At 43.0% G+C, this 25,769-nt stretch overlaps 1 protein-coding gene across 1 annotated transcript in view; it reads right to left on the bottom strand.

The window, feature by feature from the left end:
- Positions 1-1,635: 1,635 nt before the first annotated feature.
- ERMP1 (endoplasmic reticulum metallopeptidase 1) overlaps positions 1,636-25,769 on the bottom strand; it is an 89,540-nt gene continuing 65,406 nt past the window's right edge. Inside the window, exons 10-15 of the mRNA XM_073669024.1 lie at positions 25,053-25,243; positions 11,349-11,501; positions 10,675-10,874; positions 9,674-9,789; positions 9,261-9,424; positions 1,636-2,449 (exon numbers count right to left, since the gene is read on the bottom strand). Of these exons, the coding sequence (XP_073525125.1) occupies positions 2,285-2,449; positions 9,261-9,424; positions 9,674-9,789; positions 10,675-10,874; positions 11,349-11,501; positions 25,053-25,243 (989 nt within the window). The 3' untranslated portion in view covers positions 1,636-2,284. The remainder of the gene's footprint in view (positions 2,450-9,260; positions 9,425-9,673; positions 9,790-10,674; positions 10,875-11,348; positions 11,502-25,052; positions 25,244-25,769) is intronic.

Genomic DNA, 25,769 nt, shown 5'->3' with positions numbered 1-25,769 from the left:
CCGGTGACTATCTCTTGAAGCTCATCAAGAGAATGCCAAGAGTGTGCAAAGCAGTCATCAAAGCAAAAGGTGGCTACTTTGAAGAACCTAGAATATAAGACATATTTTCAGTTGTTTCACACTTTTTTGTTAAGTATATAATTCCACATGTGGTAATTCATAGTTTTGATGCCTTCACTGTGAATGTACAATTTTCAAAGTCATGAAAATACAGAAAAATCTTTAAATGAGAAGGTGTGTCCAAACTTTTGTTCTTTACTGTATATAGTGTGACCTTAAAGAATGGTAAAACATTAAAAAAATCTATACTTGCCCTCTGATGGCCCCCGCAGTCTTTATTCGCACCGTCCTGGCTTGCCGGCAGCTAACGGTACACTACACTGAAGGACCTGCCGTCACATGACTAAATTACATCAGCACAGGTCCTTCAGTCCACCGCGAGCTGCCTGCAATCGAAGACAAGCGCACCGCGGGCCATCAGAAGGTAAATTAAAAAATAAATATTATATTTTATTCTTTTTTTTTTACAGGTTCTATGGTACCCGGGTCCGGAGGAGAGTCTCCTTTCCTCCAGACCCGGGTACCAGCCGCACATTGAAACGCTTGGATTCCGCATGTACAGATCCAGTGATGCGGAATCCAAGCGTTCCAATGCAAGTCAATGGCGGTGAAAACGCAGCGCTTCCACAAAATAATTGGTAGTGCTGCGTTTTTTTCCGCAATGATAACCGACAGCGGAAATTTCTACAGCACATGCGGATTATCATTGGGGAACATAGCAGGCCTTCTACCATGAGCTTTTTAAGCGCTGCGGAAACGATTAAAAAACGCATCATGGGCACACAGCCTGACTCACTTTTGATGCCAGCGGTTTAAACATTAATGGCTGCGTGTTATTTAGAGGGCACCCCAATTTACACGGTTATACAAGCTGTAAACTGACTACTTTACATTGTATCAAAGTGTCATATCTTCAGTGTTGTCCCATGAAAAGATATAAAATATTCACAAATGTGATGGGTGTACTTATTTAGAATCAAATAAAAAAAAAAAAATGTAACAAATGCAGAAGTGGTGAAGTGTTTCTATGATACTTTTCCTTTGATTGTTCCACTCCTGATTTTGGCTTACAAAAACAGATGTAAAATACTGATCTAATACTGAATGTGTGTATGTATGTGGCCTTATAGACTTAATTTCAGCTGATTAATGAATTTCAATCAAAATTCAGATCTACAGGCAGTTAAAAATCTAAATACTAAAATTTACTTTGCCTGATACACAACCTGGTTAGGTGGCAAATGTTTTGTCCAAAGTAACTAACCCAAAAACTTTTTTTTTTTTTTTTTTTTTAAAAGTCTGGTAAATAAAAGCAGCGAAATGGTTGACTGTCAAATTGGTGCAGACAGAATGATTTAAATAAACATCAATATATATATTAATACAATCTTGACTATTATAGACAATTCTGGAACAACTATTCTTATGACTCTGCATGGTACTATTCCTCCAAAAAAAAAAAAAAGAGTCTGAATTGACAACTGGAATTTAGTATTTCCCTGCTAACAGGGTGTGCATCTATAACATCGGCATTGATTGAACAGTGTTAGTATATAGGGCCATGCCTCTGACAAGGATATTCCAGTTTTTATTCATATATTTGCAGGAGTAATACCAGAGGAAAGGCAGGAGGACCGACATGTTCTTTTAAAATATAGCTGCAGTGCAAGGTCTCAAGTACTTTTTTACATACTGCCTCCAGGACGGATTTCAAAACTTTATTATTAATTAGTGAGGTAAGAAAACTCCTACTTTCCATGTATTAAAGCACACATGACAATGCAGGAACCAACAACCACAGCCAGTGAGAGGCTGCACAGTGATCATTAGGACTAAGTACAGTGCATGATATAACACAGGCAGTACAAGTAACATTAGTTTCGACCATATTAATGTTATGTTATGTAAACATGGGTAATCCAGTGTGAAAATTTGAAAAAGTCCGATACAATATTCTTATTTCCATGAATGTAGTTCATAAGATATATCCAGTTCAATAATTTCACAATTATTTTTCCAAGTCCCTCTAGAAAATTCAGTGCAGTTTTCACGATTATAAAATCACCCGCTTCCCTCAGCATCATAGTAAATAATTGCAGTCGTCCATTTGTGATTATAGTGGTATAGGTAATGCAAATCTTTTTCCCATAGCCGCTTTCACTCTAACGTCATTGGCATGGTACATGCACATACAGCACTATGGTGACGCTTGCACAGAAAGACCTCAATACACATACTGCTTGTATGAACTGACCCAACTGGATGGGAAGCTCCAGTCTGGGAACCTCTGCAATAAGGAGTCAAGCTCAGGGGAGTGCTGATCCTCCCCAAAGAAATAATGTGAAGCTGCTGCAATTGTAACTATTCCATCAAGATCTTCGTCTGAACCCTGGAAAAGAAAAATCAAAAAGTCAATGATATATTATATGCAAGAAAAATGGGTTTAAGTACCCATTAAGGATGTAAAGATTAAATATAAAATTTAATAAATTAATCAAAAGAATTCTCCTAGCTTGTTGCTTTGGTATCACTTTTTGATCAGTGGAATCCTCACTGATCCTCAGTACCGATTTACCAGCAGCACCTGATGGTTCTGGTGATGTATTCCTGTACTGATAGAGGTTGTGAGGACGTATTCCTATACTGCTGGTAGTTCTGGTGATGTATTGCTTAACTGATGGTGTTTCTGGTAATGTATTGATGGCATTTCCGGTAATGTATTTCTGTACTGATGTATTTTTATACTGATAATGGTTCTGGTGATTCATTCCTGTACTAATGGTGGTTGTGATGCTGTATTTTTGTATTGATGGCGATGCATTCCTGTACTGATGGTGGTTCTGGTGCTGTACTTCTGTATGAATAGTGGTTCTGGTGATGTATTTATGTACTGTTGGTTGTTCTGGTGATGTATTCATATACGGTTATTGGTTCTGATCCTGTACACAATCCATAACTTGTCACATATCAGGATACATGTGTTAATAGAGTATTGTGCCGTCTGACAAGTTAAGGATTACTACATCTGTATTTATGTTAGGAGCATTAATTATAAAATTCAGCACTGTAGCATGCCATTAATATAAATCACAATCAGGATTAATCTCTGCTTGCCAGTTGCAGTGGACATCACGTAACCACTCATATACGATTTTCATACTTACAGTTACGTGCTGATTAGTGATGGGTGAGCGTGCTTGGCACTACTCGGTACTCGATCGAGCATCCTGATGCTCAAGACGCTCAGTGCTAGATCGAGTATCCAGGAACTTGGGCACCATGCTCTATTCCCCGCCCTGCATGTTCCTCGGATGATTTTCAGCCACTAAACATGCGGCAATTGCTTGCAAATGACGGTAATGCCATAGCCATATTGGCTACTGGTATTACTGTGATTTGCCAGCCGCATAGAGTCATCGGGTCTATATAAGACCTGGTGATACCATGTTCGGCGCATTGTGCCCGGGAATAGTGTAGGGAGAGTTCCAGCTGGAGAAGGGACAGTGTGTTATAGCGTTACAGTAGCTGCTGATGCAACATTAAATTATACCTGAAAAGGACTGTTGGTTTAAGTAGATTCTATTATAATAATAATAGCTTCAATTACTATAGGATTACCTGCTGAAGTAGGGATTTGGGGGGGTACTCTGACAAGGAGGAAAAAGTTTATGAAGATGGTGAAGGAGTACCTAGCAAACCGTATCAGCATCTTCGGTGATTCATCTGTGCCGTACAACTATTGGGTGTCCAAGTTGGACAAGTTGCATGAACGGTCCCTCTACGCCTTGAAGGTGCAGGCCTGCCCTGCAGCTACCGCTTTGTCAGAGTGGGTATTTAGTGCCGCTGGGGGCATAACTCAGACACATCTGCCTGTCAAGTGAAATTGCTGATAGGGTGACGCATCAAAATGAGGAAGGCCTAGATTGGCCCAGACTTCTTACCCCACCGAATGACTGCAGTGGAACATAAACTCAAATCAAATCTTCCTATTTTTCTTGTGTATTCCCATGCACCCCTTCCCACCCAAACAAAGGTGTACGGTTCATGGCTTATTCCCTTTCGTGTCCTCCTCATCCACCATATCAAGAGGAGGATCATTAGACCCTCGCTCTTAATTTTTACAGGGTATGTATGATGCCCTCCATCATATTTAGAGGCCTACCTATGTATATTTCCCCCCCCAGGGGTAAATGTTTTTCAGCCCTTGTTTTACCAGTCTAGAGTCCCCCTCCTTCCAAATAGGAAAAAAAAAATTGAGGCCCTCCTACACATCTCTTCCAGGGTGTACTGCAATCCCTCCTTTAAATTTTTGCTAGACCTTGCACTAAGTGAATAGGCTTTAGCAGTGTAGGAGTCCCACTGCTTTTACAATGCTCTCTCTGGAGAAAATGGCCACGGACAGTGACTCACCACACATTTCCTGCGGGCGTAGGTCTGCCTCTTTCAGGTGCCGGTTTGCTAACGTGCTGCCTGTCAGTCACTCTCTTTAAGACCCCCTTCACATGTCCGAATGCGATCGGTTTTTTAAGGACCGCAAGTACGGACATGCGCACACCCATTGTATTCAATGGGTGTGCGCACAGGTCAGGTTTTTCACACAGATCGTGCGTCCGTATGAAAAACCAGCAGACACTACACGGATGACATCCGTGTGTCATCAGCGTGACATGTACCGCTCATTCCCAGGCGCCGGTACAGTTCACGCTGATCCCAGGTGCCGACTGCAACTCTCATCATTGTCCCCTGCTTGTGTTGAGATCAGGACAAACAGGGGACAATGATGAGGGTTGTATTCCACCCCTGCTTTCTACATCCAGTGTAAAATGAAGAATTTAATAACACACTATACTCACCTTAACACCTAATCCCCTGAAGCCATTGTCCCCTGTAAAAAACAAACAAAAAAAAAAAACAACAATATCCCTCACCTGTCTGAAGTGTAAAGAATCCATAGTGTCCCACGCTGTAATCCATTTGTGCGACATGTGCTCTTCAGCATGAACTGTGGCATGAGGTGACTACTAATACTGAAGAGCAGGGGAGAATGACTCCCTGCAGAGAGAGCAGACCCATGAACTGTGGTGACCTCAGTGAGATCAGTGTGAAATTTCTCATGGTGTTTAGCTGAAGTCACCACAGTTCATGGACCCGGTCCTGCTTCAGTGAGTCAGTCATTCTCCCCTGCTAAATGTCGCACAGATGGATTACGGTGTGGGACATAATGTATTCTTTCCACTTCGGACAGGTGAGTGATAATGTTTTTTTAGTTTTTTTATTTATTTTTTTTTACAGGGGAAAATGGCTTATGGGATTAGGTGTTAAGTGAGTATAATGATTTTTTTTATTTTTAAATAAATGTGTAAAACTGTGTGGTTTTTATTTCAAATAAAAGATTTTTGTCAGGCTGTGTGTTTATGTAAGTGGAAGAGGCGAGGCTAAGCGCCAGATTTGGCGTATCTTATTGATGCGCCATTTCTGGGGCCACTGAGGGATGATGTTATTAGCCTCGGAAAGGGCCAGGATCCATGGCCCCTTCCCTGGCTATTAATATCAGCTCGCAGCTGTCTGATTAGTCTCTGCTGGGTAGATTTTATAGGGGGATCCTACATCAATTTTTTTCTGGGGACCCCTGTAATATAAATGCTAATCAAACAGCTGTGGGCCGTTATTAATAGCCAGAGACCATTTTTGGCTAATGGCCCCTTCCCTGGCTAGTAATATCAGCCCCCCAGTGGTCAGCTTTCCCTCTGTTGGTTATGAAAATGACGCAGGAGCCTTTTTTTTTTTATTCATTTTACACTGGATATACTCAACGGGGGCTAAATATAACCCCCATCATTGTCTCTTGTTCGTGCTGATCTCAGAGCCAGCAAGGGACAATGATGAGAGTTGCCTTCCGAAGCCTGGGATCAGCTTGAACTGTACTGCTTTTCCCAGGTGCCAGTACGTGTCACATGGACATACGGACGGCACACGATATGTCACACGCATTCCACACAGATGTCACATACGGACACGGACCACGGATCTCATGAGTACTGTTTTTTCCTGTACAGGAAGCACCAGGATGTGTGAAGGAGGCCTAACTGAACTGCTCTTCACTAGTCACAGTGAATGTGGCCTTCTCCATCTCATCGTTGTTTTGTGTTATTTCTTCAATTTTTAATACAGCAATGATGGTAGGATCTTTACTATCCACGTCAATAGCATTAGTTTCATTCAAGTCAAGTTCTTGCTTTTTTGCCATCTTGTTCTGTTTCTCGTTGCCTCATATGAGTATCATCTGATGCAGATGAGTGTTCCTTCTGATCACATAAAAGTCTTCCACAGTCCATATGATAAGCTTCTTTCCATGCATTTATTGACAGATTGTCTCTTTGTACAATTTTTTTTTATATTTAAAAGTCCTAATGTTTTAACAATTGTCAAATAATTTATTCTGAGGCCCTCCTCTACGCATCTTTCAGGGTGTATCGCAGTCCCTCCTTCTAATTATTGGCAGCCCTTGCACTTAGTGCATAGGCTTTATGAGTCTAGACGTCCCACTACCCGACAATGTTAACAGAATGTGTAGGAGACCCTCCTTTAGGTCTAATACAGGGTGTATCACAGTCCCTCTCCCTTATAGTTTTTGACAGTTCTTGCATTGTCTGCATAGGTTTTGAGTTTCACAGCCCCTCCTTCAAAAATTAAACAGGATGTGACTAACCATGTCGACACACACCACATGCCCAGATAAGGTAGTAAAATGTTAAAATTACATTTAGTGGTGAATGTTTTTTTTTAACTTTTGAAAGCAATGTAAAAGTGCAAAAACTTAGCAAAAACCCTATGTGTTAACATAGCCTAAGGGGTGGAGGTGGTGTTCTTTTCTCTCTTTTCAATTTTACCTTATATACAAGTCATTATACTGTAAAGAATGTTTCCTAATATTTTTTTCCTGTAAAATCTGTTTGATCTTCGGTTTGGTATATTTTGTCAGTCCGTAAAAGTGGCGTAATACTCTGAGAACATTGTTCTCAGCAGCAACCTGGGAGTCAGAGATGCGTCCAGGCGTCTTCCCCATGCTTTTCCCATTGCATTTGAGCACTTTTTCCATTTATTTCAGCGATTTGACTGCCCCGGACACCTCCTAGGAGGGTCTGCTGGAAAAATGCTCGAGCTTCCCATTGACTTCCATTATACTTGTTACTCAAGTCGAGAACCCGAGCAGTCCGACCTGCTCGATTTGAGTAATGAGTACCCGAGCATTTTAGTGCCCGTTCATCACTAGTGCTAATTTGATTCAATCCCTTATTCCCTCAGTGAAGTAGGGGCTGTATTTTATCACTGAACATTGAAAGAATCAGGAAGAGAAGCTCGTCTGCATGTGACTAATTGTGCAAATCACATATGAGCGGTCGCATGAAGACTACTCAAACAACTTAAGCTGTGTGGAAGGGGGTGCAAAACTGAATTTTTACCCTGGTTGCAGGAAAACCTAAATTCACTTCTGGGTTACCTGCTCTAAAAAGCCCATCACCATAAGGTTAAGTTCCGCCGATGAGTTTTTGACACTGCGTAATTTTGCTGTGCGAAAAAAAAAAAGCAGTGTTTTACAGTTTCCGGAAAACTGAATGAGATTTACAGTGTGCTTTTTATTTATGCTGTATAAATTGACCTGCGGTGCATATTTGATATCCACAACATGTCAATTTCTCTTGTGGGTATGCTGAGTTTTACATGTGGATTTTCACCATGGAAATCCCGTTGAAGAAATGTTCTAAAACCGCATTTAATTAATGTAATACTGTCAGAGACGTCAGTGACGACACCGGGGAGATCACACAATATCCCACCGCTGCCACTAATTTGTCAGACATCAGGGATTCGTGCACACACCACCCCGCTTAAGCACTACGTAGGTATCAGCAAGCGCCCAGTGAGCGTATGGCGTACACACCTCCGGATCCCAATGCATGGAATATGTGTATACGCCCCAGTACGGTCACTGCCAGCTTCACAAAAACCCACTTATTATTATTCGCTGACACCACCGACCGAGTGTAAAATATAATACAGGCCTGGTCGGAGGCATGCGTTCTGGTAGCGTATGGCTTCAGGGAAGGGAACGATTACAGAGCAAAAGAAACAGGGCTATTAAAATGTTATATTTAATCCAAAAGGGAGACAGTGTTTATGAAAAATATACAAGATTTTACAAATGGAGACAAATACAATACATATGAAGTTACACAAAATAATAAGGATTAAAGAATTAACTTACTATAAGATCGCAGAGACGATTCAGTATCACTGGAAGGGGGGTGCCCCACTTTGATTTGAATGTTATCGAACGTGATCCTTTGCTTATAGTCTCTCCCTATACCCCCCCGGCAATGAATACTGATCCATCCTCAGTGGGGTCTTTTATGCCGAAGGGGGAGGCCAGCCCACACCCCCCCCTATGCTGACATGTGGGCTGGGCTCCAGCCTTCACATTTTTATTAAAATCGCTAACTTCTGGGATAACTTATCACTCGATGATTGCAAAAGCTTGCAAACGACGCCATCATTTCCATTATGAATTTGCCTTTCTTTAGAGACTACACATGACATAGTTGCGGTCTGCTATTTTGTTACTTTTGTGTTACCACTCCCCGGAGGGGCTCACAGCTACGGAAAAATGAGCATATTGTTTCTTGGCTGACCCTGCCACTAAAAACATAGGTCCCGTTATTGTCGGACGTATGGAACTTGAGATATTCCATATTCCGTGTCGGCTCCGGCCTGGCTAAAGATTTCTGTTGAATTCCCTTTGAAGCTCTGGGAATACAACCTTCTCACCTAGATGTAGATTTATCGCAAGCCTGTGTTAATTAGGTTTGGTAGCACCTTTTGGGCTAGCATTTGCTTACAAGGCCTTTCTCATGTGTGTGTTAATTTGCATACAGTCACATGGTAGAGTGTCAGCTCTTCTCTCCTGACAAATACTATAGGGGAGGGGGGACAAGAAGAGGGGTCTGGGAGGGAGAAATTCTAAAAACTTGTTGGTATTTGTCAGAAAAATATTATTTGCAGGGGCGTATTATCCCAATGTTTGCTAGCTGAATAGTTAGAATCAAATCCTATTCTGGGAGCTATCAAAGTAATGGAGGAAAACCTTTCCCAAAGATTGCTTTCCATAATATATCAGACATGGGACAGACACATCTGCTTACCTTCACTTCAATCCAGAATTTCCATGCAGGAGCATGCAAGCCATGGGAATAATATATAAAATAATCTCCTCCACTGCTTGATACTGGTATCCCATCGCCCAGTGACCAGCTGGACAGCACAGAAGTTTCATGTGGACGGATGTACACTGTTATATGGCTGGGTCCTGCCACAATGAAACAGTAAGAATGTGGAACAAAGTGCTGATACAATGTACAAGGCGTGTATGCTATTCTACAAGTGCAAAAAGTTGGTATCTAAAATGAATTACTAAAGATTATCTTACTTTACAAGATAAATATTAAAATACAATTTTATTTGACTAGACACCATATGATGCAGTTTTTTGTCTTAGATATTACTGTTTTAATTAGGTTATATGATTATGTGAAAAAAAAAAAAGCAAAGTGCTCACCCTTAACTGCAAAATTCAGACGTACCGCACCCCAAGGCATTTCTTCTTTGGATTCCAGTTTGAAATCCATGTCCTCGGAGACTGGAGGAGGAGCAGCAGGAATGTACCAATTTTTTCTGTCAATGAGGAGAAGAAAAATTAAAAGAAAAAAGTTGGAGCGGATTTGGTCTAAAATTACCAAATCAATATATTCACATTTCTTTCAGTTTCATGAACAGCAAATGGGTACACAGACATACTCTGTATCTTGTGTCCACATGCTCTATATTAGACTACTATAGATATACTGACAGCGGCATCTAACACACACCGGCATGGGGACACACATCATTCCATCCACCGATGGCGTTCCAGTGACGTCGATGGGTTGCTATGACAGCCGGGGTCTATTGAAGACCTCCATGCTTGTCATTACGGAGTTCCTTTAAAACCTTGCCTGCTGCCGGGCTTCAAAGGATTTCTGCTATATACAGCAATACTGTGGCATTGCTGTATATAGCATAAGCGATCAAATGCAGCTTCAAGTCCCTTAAGGGGACTATTAAGAGCAGTGAAAAAAAAATAAAAAAATAATATGTTATTAACAATAAAAAGGTAAAATCACCCCCCTTTCCCCAATTAAAAATAAAGATATTGAAAAAAATACACATGTGGTATCGCCATGTTCAGAAAAGTCCAATCTATCAAAATCTAAAAATAATTAAGCTGACTGGGATTAAGAGGTAACAGTATGTTCCAGAGATCCTGGCCAGCTTAAAAGTTTAATTGAAAAGAGCTTGTAAGCACTGCGCATGTTCTGCTGTCTAACAGCAGTGGTCAGGCTCCAAAGCAACAAGCTGTAAAACAAAAGAAAAAAGTTTTAATATCTCAAGAATGGCTGAAAATTTTAACAAGCATGAAATTGAAAAATTGCTTGCATGTACAAGCACTATCCAACCATACCCATTTATGAAGATGGGAATAACCCTTTAGGGTTAGTCCTACATTAAACAAATACTAACCTGATTAAGCTGTGCACAGGGAAATACCAAGGGAACCCACAGAATGGACCAGCATCACAAGGAGCTCTTACTGTATCATTTAATTCTCGTACAAAAGGAGTGATGTGTGTTATTCCATTGTAATCAAAGCCATTTATCCATATTCCAGAGTCTCGCTTTACCACATCTCCATTCAAGTTGTGAAAGTTTCGGGTCGTGTGCTGAAGTGATAGAAAATGAAAATTTAAAGACCGTTCTTCAATATACAAAAATACAATGGGGTAGATTTACTAAAACTGTTTAATTTTTAGACCGTACAAACAAAGACTAGACAGTCTTAAAGAGGACATTTCTCCAAGTTTTTCATGTTGAACTTTACACATGATGTAATAGTGGCTGCAGAGTGGAATAAAACATTTTTGTTTTATTTTACTCCTCCGTTGCGGAGATATTAGCAATCAAAGTATTTGACAGCTAATGAGTGAACACCCACTTGGTCTTAACAGTTATCAGATAAAGGGACCACCATTTACTACTCCTTTACAAATTGTAAGTGTAGCAGTAAGTGTGGGTCTTATTAGAAATTGTTGTAGTTCTCCTTTTTGAGCCATATAAATTATAATTGTTTTAAAGCTATTAATAAAACTATGGGTTTTGTTTTTACATTTTTTTGTGAGGATATCATAATCGATTACCTGTAGGAAGATCCTCTTCGGTTTGGGGCTGTCCATATTGGCACTGTAGGGGAAGAACACCCCTGAACACACAAGGATAAATGTCACACCCGATATAAATGCTAATGATAGCATTATTGTTTTAGTGCTTTTAACAAGGTAGACAAACTTCACCTACAAGAAAACAAATGTTACGACATCTAAAACTGAAAATAATTAAATTTAACAATAGAATTTAATGTGTAATTGTAATGACCATATTTTATTTTACACAAGAAGCATTTTTAGCGAGGAAACTAAAAAAAAGTGTATGAGGCTAAGGCCGTGTTCACATGTAGTGTAACTGCTGTTTTTCTGTTTTCCGCAGGTGTCCGGACCAATATAACAATCTTCACTGATTATTGCAGTTTTGCTGCGTTTTCCACCTTTAATTGATTCAGATATGAAGCAGTGTTTTCAATGCGTTTTTTTTTAGTACAGAAAAGCTTTGATACACATCCACTTTTTTTGAACTGTTAAACGCAACAGATTTTCTAAACGGAAAAAAAAAGCAAAAAACAAATGAGCTTATGCTACATGGGAACATGGCTGTATAATCTGGAGGCGGCTTCTTATGAGTGAAGAGAATGCGGACACAATGTCCTTCCAATTCACCAAGAAAACTGTAGTTCTCTCTTTCTCTCTCCTCCTGCCAGATACTGATCTATCTGATCTGTACAGGTCAGGAGAAAAGGCTATTAGCGGCTGAAGGACTTTTCAGTTCATATGATCAGTACATGCCTTAAAGGATTATTTAATTGTTGTAGTGTATAGAAGCAGTGTAGACTAATTCACAGCTGTGTGTATGTAGCATAGCTGTGTCAGTGTGTGTTTGTGCGCATGCAATGTTGTATATACACAGTTGAAACCAGAAGTTTACATACACTATATAAAAAGAAACATGTGCATGTTTTTCTCAATATCTGACATGAAATCAGAATAAATCTGTTAAGATCAATTAGGATTACCATAATTTTTAATATTTGCCAAATGCCAGAATAATGAGAGAGAGAATGTTTTAAGACATTTTTATTACTTACTGCAAAGTAAAAAAGTTTACATACATTTCATTAGCATTTGGTACCATTGCCCTTAAACAGAATGACTTGGGTCAAACATTTGGGATATCCTTCCACAAGCTTCTCACAATAGTTGGTCAGAATTTGGGCCCATTCCTCCTGACAAAACTGGTATAACTGATCCAGGTTTGCAGGTCGCCCTGCTCGCACCTGCCTTTTCAGCCATAAATTTTTAATAGGATTGAGATCAGGGCTTTGTGATGGCCACTCCAAAACATTGACTTTGTTATCCTTAAGCCACTTTGTTACCATTTTGGCAGTATGCTTCGGGTCATTGTCCATTTGGAAGACTCATTTCCGCCCAAGCTTTAAACTTCCTGGCTGATGTCTTGAGATGTTGCTTCAGTATTGCCACATAATCTTCTTTTCTCATGATGCCATCCATTTTGTGAAGTGCATCAGTCCCTCCTGCAGCAAAACAACCCCACAACATGATGTTGCCACCCCCGTGTTTCACAGTTGGGATGGTGTTCTTAGTAGAGATGAGAGTTGTTCTACTCGAACTGTTCGCCAATCTCAAATTCGAGCTGTTTTGGGCGGTGTTCGAGCCGTTCGGCGAACACGAACGATTTGAGAAAAATTCGGCTGTTCGAGGTTATGTTCGATAACTGTTCATGCACCAAAATCATAACTGGATTTTTTCTCAGTAATGATGAAAATTAATGTTAATACGCAGTTTGAGTGTACAGCGGGGTGGGGGGAGGGGCAGGGGACGGATCTCTGCAGGAATAATGAAGATCTCCATTTTTTTTTCTCTTTCCCGCATTTACAGTGGGGAGGTGCAATCTGTCAGCCTATCAGCAGCGCACACACGGAGCGAAGTGCTTTTTTTCACACAAGCAAGGGCATGTGTCATTGGCAGTGTATGTCACATGTCCTTGCCCTATAAGACCAAGCCATTTTCCCCGTCGCCACCATTTTCTCACTGCTGCAGCTGCGTGTTAGACGGCACCGCTGTTGCTGTGTGCGCTATACCTTGTTAATTTCAAGCCAATTTTCGCACAAATCTACAGATAGCTTGAGAGTAGGGAATAGTTGTGATTGCAGTCCTTTTAAGGACTAGGTTACAGCATTTCCTACGACTTTTATCAGGCAGGTCTGTGCTCTTAAATAGATAGATTGTGGGAGTAAAGACTAATTGTAATTGGAGTCCTTTTCAGGACTAGGTTACATCAGTTCCTATCAGTTTTTGCCAGGCAGGTCTGTGCCAGTGCTGAGCAAGTTTTTTTCACAGCATTTGGCTGAATCTAGCAAAGCTAATCCTTTTTGGCCTATTGCAGAGTGTGTTAGTCAGTGGAGTAGCCTATCTGTGTTGCAAGATATACCACCTGTGTATAGAATACCAATTTTTTTACTGCACCTAGTGAAGTAAAATCTTTTGGGCATAGCATCATTCTATTAGTCCATCTATACTGACCTCCATCAGGTTGCAAATTGAATATAATTTTTTTCTGCATCTAGCTCTGAAAAAATATTGGGCTTCTAGCTGTGTGTGGGACTTGTTGTATTAGTCCATCTATACTGACCTCCATCAGGTTGCAAACTGAATATATTTTTTTCTGCATCTACCTCTGAAAAAATATTGGGCTTCTAGCTGTGTGTGGGACTTGTTCTATTAATCCATCTATACAGACCTCCATCAGGTTGGAAACTGAATAAAAAAAATTTCTGCATCTAGCTCTGAAAAAATATTTGGCCTTCTAGCAGTGTGTGGGACTTTCTCTATTACTCCATCTATACTGACCTCCATCAGGTTGCAAATTCAAAATAATTTTTTGTCTGCATCTAGCTCTGAAAAAATATTTGGCCTTCTAGCAGTGTATGGGACTTTCTCTATTAGTCCATCTATACTGACCTCCATCAGGTTGCAAACTGAATATTTTTTTTTCTGCATCTACATCTGAAAAAATATTTGGGCTTCTAGCTGTGTGTGAGACTTGTTCTATTAGTCCATCTATACTGACCTCCATCAGGTTGCAAATTGAATATAATTTTTTTCTGCATCTAACCCAGCCAATAGTTTTGGCCTAATACCACAGTTTGGCCACTCAGCTCTGCTCGGTTCCCATCCATTGTTTTTTTGTGCAAACAACTCCAGAGTTGTGAATTAGTTAACCACCAAAATGAGTGGAAAAAGGCCTGCTGCTGGTGGAAAGGGGAATAGGCGCGTTGGGAAGGGGAAAAAAGGTTGTGTCCGTGGGGTAGGTGTTAAAGCAACAGTAACATCTGCAGAAGAAAGACCATCTTCCAGCCAAACTAAAATGTCTACTTCTTTTAGCGGACAATGTGATAAGATCCCTTTCTTACGGCCACGCCAATCGCTACAAATTCCAGATGAGGCACAAAAACAGCAGGTGCTTCAACGGATATCAAGTGCTCCTTTATGTGGGCTCTCCTCCACATCAATTTCAACATCACAAATACTCCAGTCCTCAAAGGTGTCACCCCAATCGCACTTGCTTCCTCACAGCTCCCAAATCTCCAGCTGCCCGTCTGAGTATGAGGTAGAACAGATGGTTGAGTCTGCAGAGCTGTTTACTCATACTATAGCCTGGGAATCAGAGGTCGACTCCAGCGCTTCTGTGAATCCAGACGAGGAAATGATCTGCACTGATGCCCAGAATCTTTATGAGTCGGATCCAGGACCAGACGCAGAAGGTTCTGACCATAATGTAGACCCTCAATCCCAAACTGTAACTCCTGTTGGTGGAGACAATGAGGAAGACGATGATAAGACTCAAATACCTGATTGGAGCGACAACTTTAGTTTTTTGTCAGGGCAGGAACAGGTTGGCTCTGAGGACGACGGGTGTGATAACGCACAGGGTGATGATGATGAGGTCGGAGATCCCACTTACTGTCAACCCACAGTCAGCCAAGAGATGAGGTCAGCAGAGGAGGTGGAGGAAGATGCTAGTGACGACGAGGTCAGGTTGCGCCTTCCTGGACAGAGACGTAGTACTGGAAGCACGTCAACAACTGCATCCTCAAACACAACTCTGCCTCTCACCACAATTCGTGGTGGCTCTTCAGGTCGCATGGGTGCTAAGCCTTGCATAGCCTGGGCATTTTTTCAGATCGATAAAGATGACCCAACTCGTGTTATCTGTAACATTTGTCAGCAAAAGCTAAGTAGAGGCCAAAAAATACATAGTTTGAGTACTTCATGCATGAACCGGCACATGGACATGAAGCATAAGTTGCAGTGGGAAGCTCTGTGCGACAATGCGGCCTAGCCGGCCGGGCCAACCACCGTCTGCCATATCTTGTGCATCCGCGGCCTCTTCATCCTCTGTGACTGGGGGGACAGCAGTCACACCTGTTTTGGGGCGCAGACCTGCCACCTCTTTACCCGCAACAGCCAGCGTGATTGGCAGGTCATCATTTTCTTTGGAGGTGGTAACACCAGCTGGTGTTGAGCGCTGTCCGACATCGATAGCACCACCTTTGGATCAAGGCAACCCAACATGTCCGCCTGCATCTTTCTCACAGACCGGCAGTTTGCCGGGGACACCCTTATCAACCCCGTCTAAGCACAATAGCCAGCCCTCGGTCCCTCAGATGTGGACAAGTAAAAGACCATTTCCTCCTAGCCATGAGAAAGCCAAGAGGTTGAATTTCACCATCTGCAAGCTCTTGGCTACAGAAATGCTGCCTTTCCGCCTGGTGGACACAGAGGATTTTCAAGACCTTATGTCCGTCGCAGTGCCCCAGTACCAGATGCCCAGTCGGCACTACTGCTCAAAGAAAGGTGTGCCTGCGCTCCACCAGCATGTCGCACACAACATCACCGCTTCTTTGAGAAACTCTGTGTGTGACAGGGTGCATTTCACCACAGACACTTGGACGAGTAGGCATGGACAGGGGCGTTACATGTCGCTGACTGGGCACTGGGTAACTATGGTGACAGCAGGACAAGGGGCTGCTGTCCAAGTCTTGCCGTCCCCACGAGTTGAGCGTCAATCCTCTTTTATGTCAGCATGGTTTTGTAACTAACAAGTCATGTCAGACTAACTTAATTTCCTTCTATGACAGAATCACTGACTGGGTGGATCAGGGAAATGCTGTAGATATAGTATATCTTGACTTCAGCAAAGCATTTGACAAAGTATCTCACACCATCCTTATTGAAAAAATGACCAAGTATGGAATGGACAAGGCAACTGTTAGGTGGGTTCATAACTGGCTTAGTGATCGGACTCAAAGGGTGGTTGTAAATGGCTTCACATCCAGCTGGATGAATGTCTCAAGTGGGGTACCACAGGGCTCCGTCCTGGGACCTGTATTGTTCAACATCTTTATCAATGATTTAGATGAAGGAATTGAGGGTAAACTGATTAAATTTGCTGATGACACAAAGCTAGGAGGGATAGCTAATACTAGAGAAGAGAGAGAGAGGATTCAAAAAGACCTAAATAAACTGGAGCAGTGGGCAGCAACCAACAGAATGGTTTTTAACAGGGAAAAATGCAAAGTACTACATCTAGGCAATAAAAATGAAAAAAGCATATACAGAATGGGAGGAATAGAGCTAAGCAACAGTACATGTGAAAAAGACTTAGGTATACTAATAGATCATAGACTGAACATGAGTCAACAGTGTGATGCAGCAGCAAAAAAGGCAAATACAATTCTGGGATGTATTAACAGAAGCATACAGTCTAGATCACGTGAAGTCATTATCGGTCTTTACTCCTCTTTGGTCAGACCTCATCTGGAATACTGTGTACAGTTTTGGGCACCACATTTTAAAAAAGACATAGACAAACTGGAGCAAGTTCAGAGAAGAGCGACCAGAATGGTGACTGGTCTGCAAACCATGTCCTATGAGGAACGGTTGCAGGATTTGGGAATGTTTAGCTTGCAAAAAAGAAGACTGAGAGGAGACTTAATAGCTGTCTACAAATATGTCAAGGGCTGTCACATTGTAGAAGGATCATCTTTATTCTCATTTGCACAAGGAAAGACTAGAAGCAATGGGATGAAACTAAATGGGAGGAGACAGATTAGATATTAGAAAAAACTTTTTGACAGTTAGGGTGATTAATGAGTGGAACAGGCTGCCACGAGAGGTGGTGAGTTCCCCTTCAATGGACGTCTTCAAACAGAGGCTGGACAGACATCTGTCTGAGATGATCTAGTGAATCCTGCTTTGAGCAGGGGGTTGGACCAGATGACCCAGGAGGTCCCTTCCAACTCTACCATTCTATGATTCTATGTCAAAGTTCCTCCACTGCTTCTGCCTCCTCAACCTCCTCTCGGTCTTCCACCTGCACCCAAAGCCTGTCTGGTCATGCCACAAGCTTTCTAACTGCGCAGAAGGGATCCTGCACACCTCCTTACTATGCTAGCAGTAGGGCTCAACGTCATCAGGCGGTTTTTACTTTGAAATGTCTGGGAAATGTGAGTCACACAGCTGAGGAGTTGTGGTCAGCTCTGGAGAACCAATTTCATGAATGGTTGTCTCCACTGGAACTGAAACCAGGGAAGGCCGTGTGCGACAATGCTGCAAACCTGGGTGCGGCCCTTCGCCAGGGCAATGTCACACACGTGCCTTGTATGGCTCACGTGTTGAACCTGGTTGTCCAGCAATTTTTAGCCCACTATCCCAGACTAGATGGCCTTCTGCAGAGGGCACGGTCGCTGTGTGCTCACTTCCGCCGTTCGCATCCCGCAGCTCAGCGACTTACATCTCTACAGAAGTCGTTGGGCCTGCCACTTCACCGGCTAAAATGCGATGTGCCTACCCGGTGGAATTCAACTCTGCACATGTTGCAGCACCGACAAGCTCTGGTGCAATACGTTCTGACGTATAGCCTGGGCCAACGAGATCCAGACGTGGGGCAAATCACGCTGGAGGAGTGTTCTCAGATCAGGGACCTATGCACCCTTCTGCACAGTTTTGAAATGGCGACGAAGATGTTTAGTGCTGACGATGCCATTATCAGCATGACTATTCCGGTGATTTACATGCTGGAGCACATGTTAAACAGAATTCGGAGTCAGGTGGTGGCACAAGAGGAGGTGGAGGAAGTAGAGGAGGAGGAGTTGTATGCGGAAGGGCTAACATCTGCAAGGTCCAGACGGTCGGCAGCACCAAGGCGGCAGGCATGTGAGGGTGTTTGAGATGGTTTTACCAGGGAGCATGGTAGCAGCCAAACTAGTGAGGAAGGTGCAGGAGCCCAGGAAGAAGTGGAGGACGAACTGATGGAAGACACATCAGATGAGGGAGACCTTGATCACATTTCTGTTGTGCGAGGTTGGGGGGAGAGGACAGAGGAAGGAAGCATGATTGTTACCTTGCCACCAACACAACAGGGACTTGGTGCTCCTGGATGCGCAACACACATGAGTGCCTTCTTGCTGCACTACCTGCAACATGACCCTCGAATTGGGAGAATTAGAAATAATCCTGACTACTGGGTTGCCACACTGTTAAACCCCCGGTACAAAAGTAAATTTGCAGAAATTATTCCTGCCATAGAAAGGGATGCACGCATGCAGGAGTATCAGCAGAGACTGTTGCAGAATCTTACATGTGCTTTTCCACAAAACACCAGTGGTGCACGTAGTGAATCTCACAGTTCCAACTTGCCAACCGTGGGACCGTCAAGTGTTCAGCACTCAAACCATAACAGAACCACAGTATCTGCTGGTAACATCAATTTTGCGGAATCATTTCACCACTTTTTTAGCCCATCCTTTGCAAGGCCACAGGAGACGAGAAGTCTGACACATAGTCAACGCCTAGAGACGATGGTACAGGAGTATCTCCAAGTAAACATTGAAGCCATGACTGTGTCACTGGACCCTTGCTCTTTTTGGGCTTCCAATCTGGATAAATGGCCGGAGCTAGCCACTTACGCCTTGGAGATCTTGTCATGCCCCGCAGCCAGCGTTCTGTCTGAACGTGTGTTCAGCGCTGCTGGTGGTGTGCTGACAGATAAGCGCACGCGGCTCTCCACTGATAATGTAGACAGACTCACGTTCATAAAGATGAACAAATCATGGATCCGAAACGACTTTTCTACCCCTGTGTCATCCTGGGGAGAGTAAAAGATGGATGATTGGTTAAAATCACCCTACCAACGGTTTTAAGCTTTCAAATTACTAATCATGTTTATCTGTATCTTGGCTGGAAAATAATTTGGGCTTTGTAGCAGTGTGCAGCACTGATTCTATTAGGCCATCTATAATAAGCTCCACCAGATTTAAAATTACTAATCATGTTTATCTGTATCTGGGCTGGAAAATAATTTGGGCTTTGTAGCAGTGTGCAGCACTGATCCTATTAGGCCATCTATACTAAGCTCCACCAGATTTAAAATTAATAATAATTTTTAGCTGCATCTAGCCCGGAAAATAATTTTGGGGCTCCGAGATGCGCAAGACACATAAGTGCCTTCTTGCTGCACTACCTGCAACATGACCCTCATATTGTCAGAATTCGAAGTAATCATGACTACTGGGTTGCCACACTCTTAGATCCGCCAAACTTTTCGATCAACCTTTTCATTTTAATAAAGACTAAAAAAATGGTCATTTTTGAAATTATAAGCGTTAGCAGGTTGTTAGAAACTGAAATCAAACAGTTTTCAACTCAAAACTTTATTCTAGGTGATGTTACATTTTCACATAGGACCCCTTGTTCGAAAGGAGCTTCTGAACTCTCTCGTCCATTGAATTTGTCAGGTTTTGGATGGTTTCTGCTTCAATTGTTTTGCATGAGGACAGAATACCCTCCCAGAGCTGTTGCTTAGATGTTAACTGCCTCCCGCAATCATAGACACTCCTTTTGATGATGCTCCAGAGGTTCTGAATGGGGTAGAGGTCAGGGGAGCATGGGGGTCACACCATAAGTTTGTCCCCTTTTATGCCCATATCAGCCAGAGATGCAGATGTTTTATGTGCAGCATGAGATGGTGCATTATCATGCAAAAAAATGATCTTGCTGTGAAATACACGGTTCTTCTTCTTGAACCATGGCAGGAAGTGCTGTTTGAGAAAATCCACATACATTATGGAGTTCATCTTTAGCGCCTTCAGGGATCCTAAAGGGGCCGACAATCTCTCTCCCCATGATTCCAGCACAAAACATTACTCCACCTCCTCCTTGTTGGCGCTGTAGCCGTGTTTGCGTGGGGTGTCCATCAACCAGCCATCCTCCACTCCATCCATCTGGACCATCGAGCGCTGCACGGCACTCATCCGTGAACAAAACAGTTTTGAAATCAGTCTTCATGTAATGTTTGGCCCACTGGAGCCGTTTCTGCTTGTGTGAAGTGGATAGAGGAGGTCGACAGGATGGCGTATGCACAGCTGCAAACCTCTGAAGGACCCTGCATCTTGTTGTTCGGGGGACGTTGGAGGCACCAGCAGCTTCAAAAACTTGTCTGCTGCTATGACAAGGCTTTTTTGCCGCTGCTCTTTTAACCTGACGTAATTGCTTGTAGGAAAGAGTCCTCAATTTTCCCTTATCAGCACGCACACGTGTGTACTGTGAATCAGCTACATACTTCTTGATTGCCAAGACACTTCATCCTGATCATCGCACAATGTTGATTGTAGTCATGCCTTGACCTAAACACTCCACAATTTGTTGCTTCTCAGCAGCCGACACATCCTTTTTCTTTCCCATTTTGGCAGAAAATGTAGGCTGCTTAATCATGTGAGACAGCCTTCTTAAGTAGTCTTGCCTTTCATTGGACACACCTGCCAAACTAATTAGCACAGGTGTCTGCAATTGCTTACAGTGATATAAAGAGCCCTGACACACATCACCATCAATGAGTTTAACTGACAAACAAATTCTTCCCTTATCACTCCTAAACACTTTTTGCATAATAATTTGGAACACAGTGTACATGTGCTTTTCCACAAAACACCAGTGGTTCACGTAGTGAATCTTACAGTTCTAACTTGCCAACCGTGGTCTGTATGGAGTTGTTCAATAAAGGGCCCAAAATTAAGATAACATAGATGGGAGAGGTCTCTATGAATAGGAATTCCTAAGTATTTGATACCCTGTGAGGGCCAGGCAAAGGGAAAGTTGGACTGGATGGAATCCTATATGGATTTGGGGAGGGAGACATCGAGGGCCTCAGACTTCGCTGCATTGATTTTAAAATTTGACCATGTAACAAAGTGATCTATTTCAGCCATAACAGCATGGATGGATATATGTGATTGAGTGATATATACTAGGACATCATCAGCAAATAGAGAGCACTTGTACTTGGTGCCTCCCACCTCAATCCACCTAATATTGGGGTTATGGCGAATTGATGAGAGCAGGTGCTCCGTCACTAGGATGTATAAGAGAGGGGACAGAGAACATCCCTGCCTTGTCCCATTGGTGATTGTGAAAGGTGATGAAAATGTTCTGATGCGCCCCCTGGGCCTTGGGACACCCGGAGCCGGACCCTTTTTGGTGGATGCTGGTGGTTGTAGTCTCCGTGGCGGCGACCCGGTTCCGTGGCTCAGGGTGGTCAAACCAGTGGCGGAACTATTTATGTGGTTTTGATGTTTAAATGTCCGACTACGCCACCCGTGGATTGCGGTCAGAGTGAACCGCCGCTGCAGGGCAGACCGCTGAGGCTGGTGTTGTGGGTGCAGCAGAGCGTAGCATAACTCCCCACGGGAGGAGTATAGCCTCAGGGCAGTGTATGCGGAGGATGGGGGTGATGGTGCAGGGCAGCAGCAGTAACAACACGGAGTCAGTGATGCAGTCCAGGGCCTTTACTCACAGACCACGTCTGCAGGTAACGGCTGCCCACGTCGTACTGTGCTCACCAGGTGAGGGGCTCAGACAACTCCCAGATAACTTTGGAGCGCTTCACAGGACCCCCTTTGTGTGTCCTTTGTCTGGCCTTTCTTACCAACCCTTCTGTCCGGCTGCCTCGGGCCTCCTCTTGGTAAACTTGGCGCCAGTTTCCCTGACCCTATGTGGTGCCTTCCTAGCGGGTGTAGTGAGGGGCTGCGCCACATAAAATGTCACAGCCTCCGGTTTCTAGCTGAGCGTCGTTTCCTGCCTCCACTAGTTTCGGGGACCGGTCTCCCCCTTTGGCCTGACCCCTCCACGCAGGTGGATTCGGGCGTGCGGTGGCGACTCGCCCGTCCGCACCCCTGGGATCCCTTCATTCCTCGTTCCTGGAGCCTTCTCCGCTCCTCTTCCTTCCTTCTCCCTCTTCCAGGCCTGGGCCTCTGTTACTAGGCCCGCCTCCGGAGCAGAGCTCATGCAGAGCCCCTGCTCCCTGCCACTTCTGCTCAGGCTTCTCTGCACTGAACTAAGATGGTGCCCACCTTTTATACTCCCTTCTCAATGCACCCAGGAACTGCTTCCTCCCTGCTCCTGCACTACAGGGTTCCCCTTCCTCAGTGTTCCCTCCCCCCACTCCAGCCAGGGACAGGGACTGTCGTGCCCATCTCAGGGGCATATTGGTCGCCCTGCCCCACGGCAATGTGGTGTAATGCATGCAGGTGTCGGGTCCTGATCCACACTCCATCCTTACCTGAGAGTGAGATATCACACCTCTGGGTGAGGTGCAATACCTCTGTAGCAACCGAGCCCTCAGGGTAATACAGTTCCATTTATCTTCAGCCTAGGTGACGTATTGCGATACAGAGCTGTGATTTTGGCTATAAAAGGGTCCCCTAGACCCCTACCCCAAGCTTTTTAAGAGAATCATATATGGCGTGCCAGGAGACTCTATGGAATGCTTTCTCAGCATCCAACGAGAGTATCTAATTACAAATTTTTAACTGCATCTAGCCCAGGAAATACTTTGTGCCTAGTAGCAGTGTCTGCTAGTCAGCGGATTATCCCGGCTGTTAAGCAAACTACACCACCTGTAGTTTGGACACTTAATTTTTTCAAAGGAAATGCTTCGGGACCACGGGATACTCAGTGAAAAGCATCAGGAGGCACCCCAAGGCATAGGGGCTGGGACTGGCAGTAGGATGCCTTGCGGTGGATAGCCGAGCTCGATCCTTATAAAAGCTTTTTAACTGCAGCAGCTTTAGTGGACGCTACTGGAGCTGGAATTATGTGGCTGCTGGCATGAGACTTGCCCTCCAATAGATCCTTGTAAATGGATTTAAAGTGTATTCATTCAAATTAGAGAGACAATTTAAATTAAAAAGCTTAGAGCTGCCTCCACCACAGGGGGGCTCGCTCGACCCACCAGCGGACAGGCACCAGTATTGGGAGAGGGGGGCTGGCCGTCAGGGTTCACAGCGGCTCTGGCACAAACCCGGCGACACGGAGGTGGCACGGGCAGGAGCGGACTGAACGTGTCGGCTTCTCACTTTTTGGATTTTAGAAGGGCATGACATGCCTATATCTGTGTCTCCCCCTCCTTTTACTCCTCCACGTCTTTTCTTTTCGCATGACTATATGTACTTGTCACTTTTCCATGTGTTAGTTGTGTCTTTAGAGCAGTTTGTCAGCTTTTGGACACCTTTGAAGGTGTTTTCTATGTGTTGCTATGTGCTTTTGTTTGCCTGCCATTGGTTTTAACGGTGTTCGACGAACACACGGGTGTTCGACGAACCGAACCGAACTCGAACACTACGGGGGTGGCTCAACACTAGTTCTTAGGCGTCCAAGCTTCTCCCTTTTTTCCTCAAAACGTAATGCTGGTCATTATGTTCAAAAAGTTCAATTTTTGTTTCATCAGACCACAGGACATGTCTCCAAAAATTAAGGTCTTTGTTCCTGTGTGCATTTGCAAACATTAATCTGGCTTTTTTTTTTTTGTTTCTTTTGGATTAATTGCTTCTTCCTGGCAGAGTGGCCTTTCAGCCCATGTTGATACAGTACTTGTTTCACTGTGGATATTGACACAATCTTACCAGCTTCCGCCATCATCTTCACAAGGTCTTTTGCTTTTGTCCTTGGGTTGATATGCACATGTTGGACCAAAGCACATTCATCTCTGGGACACTGAACCAGTCTCATTCCTGAGCGGTATGATGGCTGGACATTCCATCTTGATTGTTCTTGCACATAATTGTTTGTACAGATGAACAAGGCACCTTCAGGTATCTTTAAATTGTACCAAAGGATGAGCCAGACTTGTGCAAGTCCACAATTCTCTTCCTGATATCTTGGCTGATTTCTTCAGACTTTCCCATGATGCTACACAAAGAAGCAGTGTGTGTCAGGTGTGCATTAAAATGCATCCACAGGTGTGTCTCTAACTCAGATGTTGCCAAAAAAAACTATAAAAAGCTTCCAAACACATGACATCATCATATGGGCAGTCCAGAATTGTTTAAAGGCATAGTAATCTTAGTGTATGTGAACTTTCGACTTTTCAGTAAGTAATAAAATGCCTTTAAAAACATTCTCTCTCTCTCACTATTCTGGCATTTGGCAAATATTAAAAATTATGGTAATCCTAACTGACCTAAAAAGGGAAAAGTTTATTCTGATTTCATGTCAGATATTGAGAAAAACATGCATATGTGTCTTTTTATTTAGTGTATGTAAACTTCTGGTTTCAACTGTTTATGTGTGCTGCAGAAAGTGTACATAATGCGACAGAGAAAAACTAACAAAAAAAATCTAATACAAATTACACTTCTACTACATAAATATACTTACAAAACATGTCATCAAAACGACTGTGCACATGACTAGGAAGGAAGCCATAACAACATCCGGTGGGATTTCTGTACCACTACGGCCAAATATGGGTGTGAACATCTCAAAAACTGCCCATACATGATAGGTTGTGTGCAAATAAGGGTAAAATAACCCTAGCAGATATACCGCTAAGTATCTATAAGGGGAACCTGTGGGGAAAAAAAAAATTCTATCTTTTATGCAGGAATATTAAAATAGAATTCCAGGACATTGCTAGATATTGCTACTAATTTACCATTCTATGTACAATAATTTGATTCGTCCCAGCTTACTTGTACTATTCACTGTTTATCCTTCATTATGGGAAACTTTCATGTAATCTCTAGTATAGACAACACAACACTTTTTAACCCCTTCCCGCTGAAGCCTGACCAGGCCAAAATTTTCACTTCTCACAAGTGTTACTTTATGTTGTAATAACTCTGGAATGCTTTAACATATACTAGTGATCCTGACGGTGTTTTTTTGTGACACATTGTACTTCATCATAATAGTAAATGTAAATTGAGATGACTTGCATTAATTTATGAAAATATCTAAAATTGGTCATATTTTGAAAAATTCGCAATTTTTGAACTTTGAATTTTTATGCCCTCAAAACAAAAAAAGTCATACTGCACAGAATAGGTAATAAAGAACATTTACCACATGTCTACTTTATGTCAGCATCATTTT

Source organism: Phyllobates terribilis, unplaced genomic scaffold (assembly GCF_046119375.1).
Source record: "Phyllobates terribilis strain yellow unplaced genomic scaffold, ASM4611937v1 Scaffold_1__5_contigs__length_1240528914, whole genome shotgun sequence".
Classification (NCBI taxonomy): domain Eukaryota; kingdom Metazoa; phylum Chordata; class Amphibia; order Anura; family Dendrobatidae; genus Phyllobates; species Phyllobates terribilis.
Note: the sequence above shows the minus strand (reverse complement) of the source record. Positions and strands in the feature narration are given on the sequence as shown.